At 43.8% G+C, this 16,246-nt stretch overlaps 1 protein-coding gene across 1 annotated transcript in view; it reads left to right on the forward strand.

The window, feature by feature from the left end:
* The window catches only part of WLS (Wnt ligand secretion mediator), a 113,338-nt gene that overhangs the window by 81,556 nt on the left and 15,536 nt on the right, over positions 1–16,246 (forward strand). The window contains exons 6-10 of the mRNA XM_065911221.1: positions 333–501; positions 2,444–2,541; positions 2,900–2,963; positions 5,268–5,411; positions 13,078–13,161. Of these exons, the coding sequence (XP_065767293.1) occupies positions 333–501; positions 2,444–2,541; positions 2,900–2,963; positions 5,268–5,411; positions 13,078–13,161 (559 nt within the window). The remainder of the gene's footprint in view (positions 1–332; positions 502–2,443; positions 2,542–2,899; positions 2,964–5,267; positions 5,412–13,077; positions 13,162–16,246) is intronic.

The following is a 16,246-nucleotide window of genomic DNA, read 5'->3' on the forward strand; positions in this document are numbered from 1 at the left end:
TGTGTAAGAAGGCAAGGGAGGGTGAAAACATTTAGGAAGCACTTAATCTGAGGTGGCACCAAGATAAAGTTCAGAGCATTCAGGTTAGGTTTAATTACTGTGTAGAAGGATTAATGTAACAGTCCTTCATTCTGCAGTGGTGCCAATGAAAGAAGACATTTAGCATCTCCAGGTGGATACTCGTTAAAATGAGAGCAAAGAAACTGATCACATGGCTTCAGTGCCAATATGGAGCGTCTCATTTCCCAGAACTGAGTTTTGATTTTTAAATAAAAAATGTTTTGCCTTCCAGATAAATAAAATAGTTTTCCTGATATTTTTCTCACCGTCAGAGTCATCTTTGCCCTTGGGATTTCCATGACATTTATCAACATCCCAGTGGAGTGGTTTTCCATTGGGTTTGACTGGACCTGGATGCTGCTGTTTGGTGATATCCGACAGGGCATCTTCTATGCGATGCTTCTCTCCTTCTGGATCATCTTCTGTGGTGAGCACATGATGGTAAGTGCATCCTGGGCAAGGGGCAGTGGTGAGGCCGAATAAACTAGTGGTTATAGGAGTGGGCTCAAGAGCCCGGAGTCAGACTCATGGTTCAGCTTCCTGCGTCACCACTTATAAACTAGCTGGCATGTGACTTAATTGCTCTGAATCTCAAGTTCCTCATCTATAAAATGGGTTTTAAAGGCTAATGTGTAGGTTTCTTGTGAGGTTTAGATGAGATAATATGAGTAAATATTTAGCATAAAGTAGGTGCACGAACTTTAATGATTATCAGCATTTCATGTCCTTTGACTTCAGCTCTGCTTGTCCCCAGGACCAAGGTGACCGACCACCAGAGAATGTGGGCCAGGCATTTTCCAGCTGGCAGTGGGTTCAGGTGGCCTAGTAACCCCTGTTACCCTAAATGCTGACCTCTCTGGTTTCAGTTTGCACAGACACCAAATCATATTTCAAGAGGGATTGATGATACCGTGGATAAAAATAAGAATGGTGCAGCCATCACTCTGTGGCTAGGATGATGTGCCAGTTGGAGCCTGGTCCTTGTGTTAGGCACATGAGCCTCATAGTAGCACGGACTATTTTTAAATTCCATCATGGTTTGATCATGGCTTCTGAAGCCTTGCAGCCCTTCCAGGAGAATAGTGAGAGGAGAGAGAGGCTTCTTCTTACAGCTGGGTGGCACTGGGGGTCCTCCAGCAAGCTGCGCTGACCACGAGCCCTCGTCAGCATGGACGGGAATGGAGGGGACTGTCTGTTTTCCTAACTGAAAGAAATCTCTTACACTTGACATATCTTAATGCTTTCGAGTCTTTATTTGTCCTCTGGGAACTACCCTACCTTAAAAATGACCGGTGATAAGTCACATCACAATTTAAATCTGAAAGAGTTTATGGATGACAGAACTTCTACTACCTAAAGTATGTAAGGGAGCGAAATTTGCTACCACAAACCAAAATATCTCTTTGACGCATAAATTATTTCTAGCTGAAAACAATCAAGGATCAAAAGACTGGGAAGAGGGCTTCCCTGGTGACTCAGTAGTAAAGAATCCGCTTGCCAATGCAGGAGACACGGGTTCCATCTCTGATGCGGGAAGATCCCCCATGCCTTGGAACAACTGACCCTGTGTGCCGCCGCAACTATTGAGCCTGTGCTCTAGAGCCCGGGAGCCACACTACTGAGCCCAAATGCCCTAGAGCCCACGCTCCGCAAAGAAGCTGCCGCAATGAGAAGCCCACACATCACAGCTAGAGAGTGGCCTCTGCTTGCCGCAACTGAGCAAAGCCCCAGCAGAAATGAAGACCCAGTAGAGCAAAAAAAAAAAAAGGGAGAAACGTTGACCTTCCCCTTAACTGCCTAAAAGAATTTCAGTAGATGACCTGTTTCCCTGAATAGAAATATCTGCAAAGAATATGGGCTGAGTGGAGGAGGAAAACTTGACAAGGCAGAGCCTTAAAGATCAGCTTACTGCCTGTCCCATTGTCTCAGCATGGCCCAGCAAACATTTGTTTACCAAATGTTTGCTTTTCTATCTCCATGTGAATTGCCTTCTTCCCCTTTGAAGTCCCAAACCACTACTCCCAACATCTTTTGTCCTTAGCTGAAGACCCTATGAAGAGGTAAGGGTCAGTAACCTGGTGATTAGGTCAAAGTATTTATGAAAGCAAAACAACAAATGGATCAGTTATTTAGATAATTTCTGGAAGATGTTGAGAAAGAATTGGTAAGAGTGTGTGCTGTAATTTTTTAAAACAATCAAAAGCTATGTGCAATTTAGAGAATTTTTTTTCCATTTGTTATCACTATGTTGTTGGTTTTTTTTTAACCTATATCATGATTTGATACACAGCAGATAGGCAGCATTGTTGGGTGACTGACTCACCTGTAGAATTGCTTTGTTTTCCCCTATCTTTTTCTCATTTCTCAACTTGGTTTTCCTCAGGACCAGCATGAGCGGAATCACATAGCAGGGTATTGGAAGCAAGTCGGACCAATTGCTGTTGGCTCTTTCTGCCTTTTCATATTTGACATGTGTGAGAGGTAAGCAGGGGGCCTGTGGAACTCTGGACTGAAATGCATGTCACCGGGGTCACCCTCAGCTCTTTAGAACAAGTATCTGAAAAGGCGGAGGAGGTGATTGGGAGCCTGTAGGATGAAAGCAAGGACATGACCACATCCTCAGGTTAGCACTGGGATTAAGAGACAGAGCTCTCTAGAGATACAAAATATTTGAGCTAATCGTATTCTTCAAACTCTGTTTCTCTCTACATCCTCTGGGACTTAGTCTGAATGCAGACACCGCCCCTCTGGCTGCAAAGCTGAGAGTGTGTAGAAAGGAAAGCTCCCCTTCGCCCTGTATTAATTGTGTCTTGCCTTTCCGTCTCATTTCTCTTTGTAGAGGGGTACAACTCACGAATCCCTTCTACAGTATCTGGACTACAGATGTCGGAACAGAACTGGCTGTATCCTTCCTTGATGGGCTCAGGGTTTTATTTCTTCCCGTAGCCGCCTGGTCCCCAAGATCATTTTCTAAGTCTCACTGATGCTCTCCATGTGTGCTCAGCCAGGGCTTTGATCTTCAGACCAATGATAACAGCACAATTAAGGCAAATAATGAGGAGAATTAATGCTCGCTTTCAAGCCTGGGTGAGAGCAGGCAAAACGAGGAGGTTGCAGCAAGTCCACACAGCCCAGGGATCGGAGTGGCTAGTCTTGCCGCTGCCTGTCTAAATGCTCTATTATGTACTTGTTTACCACAGACTGAAGCATGACTGGTTTTTCCCTGCAGCCACGGAGGTTCATCTCAGGGCCCCCGTTACTGACATCATCTGTGTGCCAGACTTCTTACAGTGACCTTGGTGTGCTGGCATCCCATGCCTCTGCTATTCATTTCCAAGACCAAGTGAAGATAAGGCTAAGGTGATTAGTTCCAGAAGAGTCACCCAGGCTTCTGGTTGGTTGGCATAAACTCTCTGAGTCATCTTCATGAAGCAGAAGCGACAATCTTAGCTTATCCCTTTTAGGATGCTGGATTTAAACATTTTATCTTTCTCAATAATATGTTAAATGCTTCAGGAAAAAAAGACTGTCCTAGGGAGAGGAGAGAAAGGCTTGAGTTGTATTCTTTCTTGATGGATAATATCTTGTCATATGCTGATAAATAAGCTTTGTCCGGCCATGGTCTTTATATTGGCTTCTTGGTATCATAAAAACTTTGCAAGTAAACTAGATCAAAGCATCATTGCTTTAAAGATGAGAGAATTGAGCTCCCCATTTCTGCCATCCCACTACCAAAAAAAGTTAGCTGTACCACCTGAGGACTGTTTATGATCCTTAGTCTGCTTCAACCCCTTCATTTTTTAGAAATGCTGGAGGTCCAAGGAGGCAAATAATTGGTTAAGTTTTGCAGCAACTAACTCTTTTCCCATCATTCAAAGGCATCATTGATTTTAGGAAAGGAGTGTAGCAGTAGTTAATGGCTCAATCGTGTCCAGCTCTTTGCAACCCCATAGGCCGTAGCCCGCCAGGCTCCTCTGTCCATGGAATTCTCCAGGCAAGAATACTGGAGTGGGCTGCCATTTCCTTCTCCAAGGAAAGAAAGAGAAACTGCATTAAATCTATTATTTAGTGAAATATGGGGCTTCCTTGGTGGCTCAGACGGTAAAGAATCTGCCTGCATTGTAGGAGACCCGGATTCCATCGTGGGTTGGGAAGATTCCCTGGAGAAGGCAATGGCTACCCACTCCAGTATTCTTGCCAGGAGAATTCCATGGACAGAGAAGCTTGGAGGGCTGCAATCCATGAGGTTGCAAAGAGTTGGACACAACTGAGTGACTAACACTAACACTTTCACTTTAGTGAAGTATAAAAGCTGAGTTCACCCTTGTTTAATTTTTTCCTTTAAATATGCTACTTGGCCTGGAGTTATAGCAGAAAAAAGTTGGAGTCTGGTCATCTGCCTCCCGAGTCAGATCACTCCACCCCAAGCTTTGCTGATTGTCAGATTAAGTTTTGAAGATCAACCTCAGAGTATGTTGCCCCCACCCTCAACTCCCACCTTGGCCATGTGTCCTCTGCTCCCCATTCCATCTGACAAGATTTTTCTTGTGTTGAGAGAAGATTGCAACAGAACTTCATCTTGAAGGTTTCACTTCAATACCTTCAACCTCATGCCTAGCATCCCTTATTGCTGCTATTGCATCCAACCCACACTCCATGCTCTCCAAATTCCAGGGCACCTCAACCTCTTTATAAAAATCTGGATACTAGCCCAATGGTTCACAAACATGGTTATACTTGTTTTTCCAGCCCTTGGAAAATCTGATTCTGTAGATCTGCAGTGGGATCTAGGCACTTGTGTCTTTACTTTTGTGGTGATTTTAATACAGCTTTCTACTTGATCAATATTTTACAACCAATATCCAATATTTTAGTGCTTTTCCAACTTACTGTGCATTTGACTCTCCCTAGGACCTTGTTAAAAGGCAGATTCTGATTTAGTAGGTCTAGGCTGGACCCTAGAGTCTGTATATCTAAAAGCAAGGTTCTGTCCCTCTTGTTATCCGGCTTAAAAAGCTATTTGGAACAGTCTTCACTCATTGGTACTTTTATATCAGGAAACCTCTCTAATGTTGATATTAGAATGCCAGGTTTTAATATTTTACCCTCCTGAAAATTGCCTACATATTTGGAGACAGAGAGCGTCACCCTTGAGTGAAGAGCTTGAGTCCGTGGCGAGCTGACCGTTTCCTTGACGACACCATCAGATGGCCTTCATCATAGTGGCTGGGATCTGCCTCTGCCTCTACTTCCTGTTTCTGTGCTTCATGGTCTTTCAGGTTTTTCGGAACATCAGCGGGAAGCAGTCTAGCCTGCCAGCCATGAGCAAGGTCCGGAGGCTACACTATGAGGTGAGCAGGAAGCAGAAGGGAAGAGGGCAGGGCACAACCGTTAAAAGAATGATATGGCCATAGCACACGACTGAAACTGTTAGAAGCAACCACGCCCAAGATGGCAGAAGATTTGGCTTCCGGGAGACCTTGGGCCTCATTACACACTAATTGTAATACATTAGTATAAGGCACATGACATAGCCACCAGCTCCATGATAGTTCTGAGGCTAACGCATAAAAAACCAAAAAGCGGGTGGTGGCCCAATCCCTGGAAATCCTTCCCCCCGCCCCCAAATAATTGGAATAATCCTCCCACTCTCTAGCTTATGAAGTTACCTAGTCCATAGAAACTAACCACACCATATTTCAGCACTTTTCACCTTCTGTGAGACTCCATATGTCTGTGGAGTGTGTTTTTCTCTAAATAAATCCATTTCTTGTCTATCACTTTGTCTCCGAAATCATTTGAGGCAAAGCAAGAACCTCAAATTCACCAGCAACGTATTGGTGAAGCCAGCCAGGAAGATTGGGTAAACCTCAGCCTCTGGCCTCCATTATGCTCCAGAGGCACTACCTTACTTCCTGCCATTACTTGCTCACTCTCTCCCTTACTCTGTCACCTTTTAGACTCAGCCTCTCACCTCCCTTGCCCTTGAGAGGTGCTGCCTTACTCTGCTGGAAATGGGGAAAGAGAGATCTGCCAGGCGCTTTCAAACCTTGCCAGTTGGTCTTCCACTTTTTGCTGTTATATATGCACAGGGCATGTCAGGGAAGCTCTCCAGCCATCCTCACAGGATGGGAACCGAGCCATATGATGTTTGCCCTTTGGGTTTACCTTATCCACCATCTAAGTGACTGTTGACAGGTGCAATTGTGTAAAAATATGAAATACAGCCCTAGAGTTTGTACCATGGGCTGCAGTTCCGTCGGGAACTCCCTCGAGTAGTAGGTCATTTGTGCCCTTTACCCCTGGGTGTTGGCAGGGTGGGGGTTGGTCCTGCTCCGCTTGGTGGTAGCCCTCACCCTCCTGGTGTTGGCTGGCCTCCCCTAGGGTCCACGTGACTCCCCCTGCCCTTGTAGGGCAAGGCAGGAGACTCGAGCTGGGTCGTTGTCCACATGGCTATGCCCCTAGGGCGGCATGCTGTGGCAGTGGCCTGCATTTGCTGTGCTTGGCACCCCCGGGGTCCTGTGGTTGGGAGTGTCCTTCCAGTGTCCTGGGTCCTCTCTCCCCCACCTTCAGTCATGGTGTCTCCACCGTTGCTGCCGTATCTGTGCCTGCACCCAGTCCCCCCGTCTGGTGGCCAGAGCACACGTGGGAAGGCACAGGGGGAGGATGACACTGAAGCCCCAGGGACGCTGCCCTCAGAAAGGAAGGGGAAAGAGGTTTACACCATCTCCCTTAATGGCCAGTGCCTGTTTTCCAAAACTTAACCACCCTTTTAGAGAAAAAGGCTAGGACTTAAATAGGTCTGAGAATAATGAGGGGGCTTCCCTGGTGGTACAGTAGTAAAGAACCTGTCTGTCAATACAGGAGACGCAGGTTCGATCCCTGGGTTGGGAAGATCCCCTGGAGGAGGAGACGGCAACCCACTCCAGTATTCTTGCCTGGGAAATCCCCTGGACAGAGGAGCCTGGCGGGCTACAGTCCACGGGGTCACAGAGTCAGACACAACTTAGCGACTGAGTGCACGTGCAGAACCATGAGGATGTCCTTCCAAAAGCAGCATAACCTGGAACACAGGGATTAATCTATAGAGAAACCTTCAGGAAGGTCACCCATACTGGGTACCATGGATGTCAGGATAGGACACGGGCCCCATTACTGCCACAGGGGGGAGTAGCTAACTCTCATCGTGGATCAAGTTGACAGGATAGGTGGTCAGGAGCACTTGGAACCAGTCCTCTCTCAGAGAGCCCCCATGGGACCTTGTAGTGAGAGTGTTCCTCTCTGGTACAGGAGCATTTTCTCCCGAAGGAATGATGTTCCATCCCCAAGAACTCACCCCTGTGGTGCATTTTGAGCCACTGGGACATGTTTTCTCTAGATTCTTTCTCTAAGAAGTAATTTTATTTATTTATTTTTGACCGGGCTGGGCCTTTATCACCATATGGGCTTTTCTCTAGTTGCAGTGGGTGGGAGCTCTTCTCTAGCTATGGTACTAGGGCTTCTCACTGCCGTGGTTTCTCTTGTTGTGGAGCACGGGCTCTAGGGCACTCAGGCTTCACTGGTCGTGGCACATGGGCTCAGCGGTTGTGGTTCCTGGACTCTAGACACAGGCTTAGGAGTTGTGGTGCATGGGCATAGTTGCTCAGTGGCATGTGGGATCTTCTCAGACCAGGGATCGAACCTGCATCTCCTGCGTTGGCAGGCGTATTCTCTACCACTGAGCCACCAGGGAAGCCTCTAGATTCTTTAAAACAAAAGAGCTCATTTGTTTTTGTAATGAAGCCTGGCCCCAGTATAAATTTCAGGATGATGAGGCCTGGCCAGAAAACGGGAACCTCAGCTATAGTACCACCCTACAGTTAGACATCTTTTTGCAAAAGGCAGGGAAAATTAATAGAAATTCCTTACACAGGCTTTTATGGCCCTAAGAGAAAACCCAGACCTATTCAATTTCCACATTAGGGAACCTTGCCGACTAGGACCCATTTGAACTACACAAAAGCCCTCTCTAGTGGCTCCCCTGGAAGAACAGGAGCCCCAGAGAGAAGACCCAAGTCTCAGCACTCTTCCACCATCTTCAGCCTCTGTCCCACCTGTTAAGCGTCTTTGCACTTCCACACCTGAAATGCAGCCAGAGCCTCCTTCCCCTCTTCAGAAAATAGTAGGTGTGTCTCAGGGAGTTACCCAGAGTCCACACCTCTTTTTCCTTGTCTAACCTTAATGCCTCACCTGCTTAGGCAGACTCTCAGAGGACTCTAGCTGGTTCACTGAAGAATTCCAGGCACTGACTCTTTCCTCTGACCTTATCTGGAAGGATGTAAATTTTATCCTTTCCCACTGCTGCATCAGTGAGGAAAAGGCCCGTATTGGGGCACAGGCTCAAAAATATGCTGATGAGCTACACATTGCCCAGCCACATCGATGCCCTGTTGGCCTGACAGCAGTGCCTCTGATGGATCCCACTGGGGCTATCAGCCAGGCCAGCCTGGTTTTGCTGGTAGGGATCCTTTGCCTCATTAAAGGGATGAAATGATGCATAATTAAACCTGTGAACTATGGTAAGGTTAAAGAGATCACCTAAGCCCAAGATGAAAATCCAGCCCAATTTCAGATTTGATTATTTGCAACCCACTTCATTAGTCAGTCAGCCCCTGACATCTGTCAAAAGCCTCAGAAACTTGCCATAGGGCCCCAGACCCCTGTCAATCTTCTTATAGACCCAACCTTCCGTGTTTTTAACAATAGGGAGCACGCTGAGGAGGAAAAGAAGAAACAGCACGACTTAAGGAAGGACAGCAAGCCAGGCTTTTGGCAGCTGTCATGACAAGACCTAACCCCCTCCTGGTTACCCCAGAAGTACCCCCAGAAGACTCCCACCAGGAAAGGGAGCATGTTTTAACTGTGGGAACCCTAAACACTAGAGCCAGGAATGCTGTGAAAACATGTCCCAGCCTCCATCCTAGCTGCCATGCCCAGTTTGTAAGAAGATGGGTCACTGGAGGAGGGGATTGCCCCCAGCTCTGAAGGAAGTAAGGAAATTCCCCCATGCTAGTCATGGCAGTGGTTGATTGACAGGACCTGGGACCTCCCAAAGGTTCCGAGAAGACAGTCATTGTCACATGGGAGGTACTATAGGTGACCACTGATGTAGCAGGTAAGCTTGTCCAATTCCTAGTGGACGTGGGAAACACTAACTCTGTCCAGACTTCTGACACTGGGTCCCTTGCCCCTGAAACCTGCTCTGTTGCAGAAGGAAAGCCCAAACTAAAACATTTTACCAGCCCTTTCACTTGTACCTGACTCTTACAACTTTCAAGTTTCTTGTCATGCCTGAATATCCCTAACCCATTATTGGGAAATGATTTTCTCTTAGCTTTGGGGGCAACGCTTACTTTCTCTGAAGACCAAAGTGAAGGATTTTTTTGACTGGACTGTGTATTATATAAGACGTGGATGATCCAATCCAAAATATTCCCTCAGAATCTGAAAAACTTATAGATCCATAGTAAATCCCAGGGAAGGCAAAATTTGTCACTCCTATAAAAATCACCTTAAAGGAAACTAATCACTACCCTTCTAGGCAGCAATACCACATAAAATCAGAGGTTCGATGAGGCCTCCAACCCATAATCTAAAAATTCATTAAATACAGGCCTTTGGTGCCATGCCAATCTCCCTGTAATACATCAAATCCTACCTGGTCTTCTTCAGGAACCCTTATCTCTGCCATCTTTTTTAAATGCAAATTTTGAAAAAGGGGGTAAGGTAATTTAGAAGTTGACTGGTCAAGGATAAATGGAAATCCTAAGTATCTTTTCTGTAAACACCAGCAAGAAAGGGTTTAGCTGTCTAGATAAGTGACCTTGATTTGTTCCAACTGCCAGAAGCCCAGTTTGAATCCAACCCCTTGTAACTGATGCGTTTTACATTTTTGTGACTGACTCAGGGCTGAAATTTTGAAATGGGAATTATGAGGTCTCTGTGTTTGCATGTTTGTGTGTATCTGTGTTGTAGATGTGTGGTATTGCCAAAAGGAAATTAAGTGCTTATAGTAATACAAACACTCAGAAATAGAAAACTGGTCAGAACGAAGTTCAGGTTCATGTCATCTGTAAGATATTCAATACTAAACAGATATCTTGGATTGGAGGTGCCTAAACTTGTTGACTTGATTGATACAAACATGTCTTTAGTGTCATCAATGTTAAATATAATACCTTTATTGTACCTAGATTTATTAGAGGTCAAAGAAGACCTCATTCTGTCTTTTACAAATTTGTCAACAAGAAAATTAACTCGATATGAAAAAAAGCTTTTAAGGAGAGTGGGTTGTGGGTTTTCAGTAAAAAAAGTCATGAGCAGTGGGATTGCATTTTATTAAGGGAAAAGAAAGTCTGTCTTCCAGTTGTTTCTGGATGAAAAAAAATAAAGTGATGGATACAGACAGTGACGAAGGGTTTGTGGAAACTGGACCCTGAGAAAAGAGAAATTGCATGGTCAGAATTGACTAAGTTTGGAATACATGTAATTGAGTAAATTAATTTTAAAAGTAAGTTGGTGCAGAACCTGAATTTGGGCTTTCTTTTTGTTAAAAGGACAAGTTTTCTTAAAATGTTGAATTGCCTATGATAACAGATTTAAAATTTCTTTGCCTTTAAAATCTTTTATTTTCATTTTGGTTAAGGTACAAATATTGTCTCACAGCGACTTAGATCCTATTTGATCAAGTGTTTTAAAACTTTTTGACAAGCTTCCCAAATATTAAATTTTAATTAAAGTCCTTTTGATTTCCAGCTAACTTTGGGATACTTTAGAGGGCCCCTGAGGTATCTCAAAGAAAAATATTTCACTAGGATTATTTGGTATGTTAATTTAAATGTAATCATTTGTAATTCTGGTTACTGTAACCAAATTTCTTTATTGATTAAACTGTAATCAGATGTTTAGCCTTGTGTTTCTAAGTCTTCTATGATTTATAGATATTTTTGTATTCTGTTGCTGTTATAAAAAGTGCTTCATCATCAAGGAGATTCATATAAAATCTATGGAAGCTGTTACAACAGTTCCACATCAAGATGATGGCTACATGAGGATTCCAGCCCATACCAATTTAAAACAAGACTCTATCCTGCCCCTGCAGCCCCTAGATCAGGCACCCAGAGATTTTTACTCCCCGACAGACAGGGTCAACACCCCTACTCAGCCTTGAAGCAGAAGGCAGTTGCCCCTCTTTCCCATAAGAATATGAATGTAAAACTACTGAGAGGGGAATGAAACAGAAGGGAAGAGGGCAGGGCACAACCTTTAAAGGAATGATATGGCCATAGAACATGACAAGAACTTAGAAGTAACAGTGTCCAAGACCAGTAGACCTTGAGCCTCATTATGTGCTCATTGTAATAATACATTAGCACATTAAGTAATACATCCACTAGAACCAGGACAGTTCTGAGGCTAACCATAAGAGACCAAAAAGTGGGCGGTAGCCCAATTCTTGGAAATCTCCACCCTTTCCCCAAAATAATTGGAATAATCCTCCCACTCATCAGCTTATGAAATTACTCAGCCCTTAAAAGCTAAGCATGCCCTATTTGGGGGCTCTCAAGCCTTATGAGATGGAGAATACTCTATGGAGTGTGTTTCTCCCAAGTTTTTCTCACTTTCTGAGATAGCCCATACTCAGCCTGTGGAATATTTCTCTCTAAATAAGTTCACTTCTTATCTATCACTTGTCTGAATTCTTTTGCGACGAAGCAAGAACCTCAGATTCACCAGGAGCAGCACATCTCTGGGCTCATTGAGGAACTGGTGCTCACTGGCCCCTGCTTGATAAGAGCACACACAAACACCCCACTATGCCTGGAGATGTGGGGGATATGGAAGCCTCTATTTCAAATACACAGAGATTCTCATGTGTTATAGGCTCTCTGGGCAAAATAAGAGGCTAAATCCTGCTCTGAGAGGCATCTGGCTTTCTGGCTTATCTAGGTCTTAGAGTTTTCTGTGGTATAAATGTCTTTCTATCCTCAATAAAGAGTAAACTTGTTCAGCAGGTTCTTCAGCTTTGGAATGGAATGTGGGTGCGTACTAGATAGGAGACCTGACTATAGTAGAATTGCGATTTGGCTTGGAGTGAGGCTTTATTTAAAATTCTCTTGCTGAGAATCAGCATTCAGAGTAGGATTCTGTCCAGGTGATCTGATTTCAGTGAGCCAACTTCCAGACTTCAGTTAGCCAACTTTTCCCTAAAATATCCAGCAGGTGCTCACCTAGAGTTCGGTGATCTCTGTTTACAGATCATGCCCCCTATTCAAGAGACACACTCGACAGACTGACATCTCTGATGCAGACAACACATTCTTAATTTTTCAAGGATCCCTTGGGCTCATGCCACTTCCTTGGAGGCATGGGCCTCATTCCTTTGTGCAAAGAGAAACAGAAACTGCAGAACTACAGGGTTTTCATAGACGGCAGAAATAAGAGTCCCTGAATAAGAGGCCTCTCTCCCTGAAACACAGGTTTCCTCAGTCAGTCCTCCTCTCAGGAAAGCGGGGGTATTTTCTGAAGCTTTGCCCGTGTCTCGAACTGGAATGACACATGAGAAAATGCAACCAAATCCACTTCATGTTGATTAATATGCACATTTCTTTTTGTTCACTGGAGCAGAATTTTATTACAACCGCAGAAAACTTGGATTTGGTAACTTTGAACCCTTGCAGAGAAGCATAACCAGCTTAGCAGGGAAATTAGCAGCCTTGTGACGTGCTGTGAATGTAATTTCCCAGGCTCTGGTATCACTGTTTCAAGAGAGATAAGAAGCTAGGAAATATTTGGCCCAATAAAATTTTCAGCCACATTCACCTCTGCAAGAGAAATGTTACTATGTGAAATTATTTTACTGTCACTGTTAGGGATTGGTTTTACAGATTTCTTTAAAATTAGCTTTTGATAGGTTTATATTTTGAGAAAAGGATTGGTGGTAGAATGTTAAACTATTCTTTCTCTCTTTCCTAATAGGGGCTAATTTTCAGGTTCAAGTTCCTCATGCTCATCACCTTGGCCTGTGCTGCCATGACTGTCATCTTCTTCATTGTTAGTCAGGTAAGTGGACCCAAAGAGGTCAAGATGAGAATGTCCTGAAAAGGTGCCTCTACTTTACAGGAAATTCTGTAGAGCTACTGTGAAAGGAATGAAGCAGCTGTTATGCTGGGCAGCTCATCAAGCTATTTGTTTTAGGCTGCTCTGATCTGGGACTTGTTATCACTTTTCCAGAGGTAGACTGAATTTTCCTTTCAGTGCAGCCTCATAGGAGGAAAAAGTAAATAAATTAAAAGCCTGCAGCTAGATTGAAGGGCACTTGTTTCATTCACTTAAGAGAATAACTTTTCAAGCTCTGTAGCAGAATACCAATGAGCTAGTATTAATTTGATTTGATCCTTATCTAGCATTAACATAGATCCTTTTACAGTCCATCAGCCATTCTTCATAATAATTATGTTGCTGCTTACAGCATGAAATATATTTCAAAAGTCCCCTTGATAGAGCTTTATCCTTTTGCTAGTTATTTCCAAAACTCAAAGTTTTGCTATACTTGAAAATCTCAGTCATGATAATGATTTTTAAATACCGGTAACTTGTTTTAGAAAGTGGAAAGTACTGTTTAAATCATGTACTGTGCTTAGTCACTCAGTTGTGTCCGACTCTTTGCAACCCCATGGACTGTAGCCCACCAGGCTCCTCTGTCCATGGGGATTCTCCAGGCAAGAATACTGGAGTAGGTTGCCAAGCCCTCCTCTGGGGATCTTCCCAACCAGAGGATTGAACCCAGGTCTCCCAAATTCAGGCAGATTCTTTACCGTCTGAGCCACCAGGGAAGTTTACGTATCTATCATTCTTTTGACCTTCACAGAAGTCTTATGGGTAAGTAGGATATCCCAGTTTGCTAGAATATGAAATTTAATGGCCTTAGAGACATCTCCCATTTATGCTGTCTTCCACTGGGTGAGCTGTGAATGGACTACTTAACAATTCCAAAGATTAATTTTCTTATCCATAAAATAGATGTAACAATAGTACCACCTGAAGTCGGTGGCTGTAAGGATCATCTGAAGTAATGCTTATAAAGAGGTTTGTGGACTGCCTGGCACACCATGAGCATGAATAGCTGTCCTCTTATGAATAGCAACAAGGGTGAATGTTGTGTCAAAGGACGTCTAGTAAGTTAGGGACCAGAATCTAATCTTTCTGATTTTCTTTGCCAACTGCTCTGTCATCCCTATATTTGGCTAAAATTGAGAATGTTAGTAGTGCAGGTAGAGCCTTATGACAAGACGTGCCCCATTCAGCTAGCAAGCTTCCTTTTAGAAGAGAGGCTCCTAAGCTTTTTGTGTGTTCTGGACCCCTTAGGCAAACTTGGGTGAAGGCCCTGGCCTTGTAAACATCCAAAAGCCTCTTCTTTGAGTGTTTTTAAGTGAACAGAATACTTGGATTTAAAAGGGAACCATATAGATAGATGGTACATATTTGCAATTATACTTTTACAGATATTTCAGATCTGTAATATAATTGATATGAAAATATGATTTCTATTGGAGACAAAATTGCAGGTGGTGCTAAAACTAGATAAATAATGGGAATTTACTTTTTACATTCACAATGGAAAGAAAGGTAGCCTTTCAGTTAGAGGCTGGTGAGAATAAATACATAATTTTTTCTCACTCTAGTTCATGGACCCCTTGAATTCTATCCAAGGATACTCAAGGGTGCCTCTAAGCCCTAGAGCCCTGCTGGCTACGTCCGCTGGGCAGAGCTAGTGCTGCTGCTGAAGGCTGAAGTGAGTAGAAAAAAATAAATACACATACATATCTTAAGAAGTCCTGTTCACCACCTTTGCTTTGACCTATAACAGCGCTGTGTTTGTATCAGACTGTTTGTTTATAAAACCTTGGAAACTTCACTCTCCGCTCCAAATGTGGTAAAAATATTTCAAATTCTGAATGAGTTTTTTATTCAACCAGTTGAGGCTCCAATAAGGGTGTCTGAGGCCAGATTTATCCCTTGGTTGATTCCCTCATGTGACCAAAAAGCTTTCTAGTCCTCCAGTCCCTCAGTAATGCACTGTGACACATAATACAGCCAGTTCTGCAAGGCTGAGAGAGCAGGACGCACTCTTGGAGAAACAGAAACTTGAGGAAGGTAGCTGAGGATTAAAAGGTATTACCAAGATACGTTCTCAGGGAGACAAAAAGAAAGGGCACTTTTGCTCCCAGCACATATTTCTACCACTTAATTTTCTTATTTGTTTATTTTTGGCTGTATTTTGTGGCACGAAGGACCTTAGCTTCCCAGCCAGGGATTGAACCCGTGCTCCCTGTAGTGGAAGTGCGGAGTCTTAACCACTGGACTGCCAGGGAAGTCTCTCTGCAACTTTCGAAAGCTGAAGTCATCCCCCACAGCCCCACCCCATCCCACTTACTTTCTGCAGTGTCCCTCCCACCTGAAGTCAGGAGGGACTTTGTGCTGGTGTTTCAGGTGGCTAAGTGTTGCCCAAATTTATCCTGTACATATTTAATTAGTGCAACTTTTTGAAGCAAAGGAGGCTAGTCTTCCAAGTTGCAGACTTTGTGGCTTTTAGAAAAAGATTGATATTCTACTGCCCTAGTATTTTCTAACAGGGCTCCAGCCTGTGGCTGGCCTTTTATATCTGCTGCAACAGTCAACAGTCAGCCTGGAGTGGATTTCAACTCTAAGAGGGTAGCAATGAGGTCTTTTGGATTCCATTAGCTCCTTACAGTCCTCCTGCTGGGTTTTTTTTTTTTTTTTTAAGGTTTATTTTTAGATATCTAAGACGTTTTCAGGCATAACTCTCAGTGTCCTAGGTACTGTATTAATATAGTCATCAGAGGATTTATTTTTTAATGTCATTTTGGAATGTCTCAGCAATGAGCTCACCTGAAAGGAAACCTATTGGGTAACTTTTTGAAATAGATCCCAGCCTTAGGTAAAAGGAAATGTATTAAAAACTCCCATTATACTCTCAGACTTGCTGGGAGAGCTTGCATTTAAGCCCCATGAAATATAATGCGAGGGGATCTCGCCAGGATATTGAAGCTCTGAGGCCAGGAATGAAAGACTGATGGAAGCTGTGGAATGCAGTGACCTTGAGGCTTTGTAGCTGGGTACTGAG

This window comes from Muntiacus reevesi, chromosome 1 (genome assembly GCF_963930625.1).
Source record: "Muntiacus reevesi chromosome 1, mMunRee1.1, whole genome shotgun sequence".
Taxonomy (NCBI): Eukaryota; Metazoa; Chordata; class Mammalia; order Artiodactyla; family Cervidae; genus Muntiacus; species Muntiacus reevesi.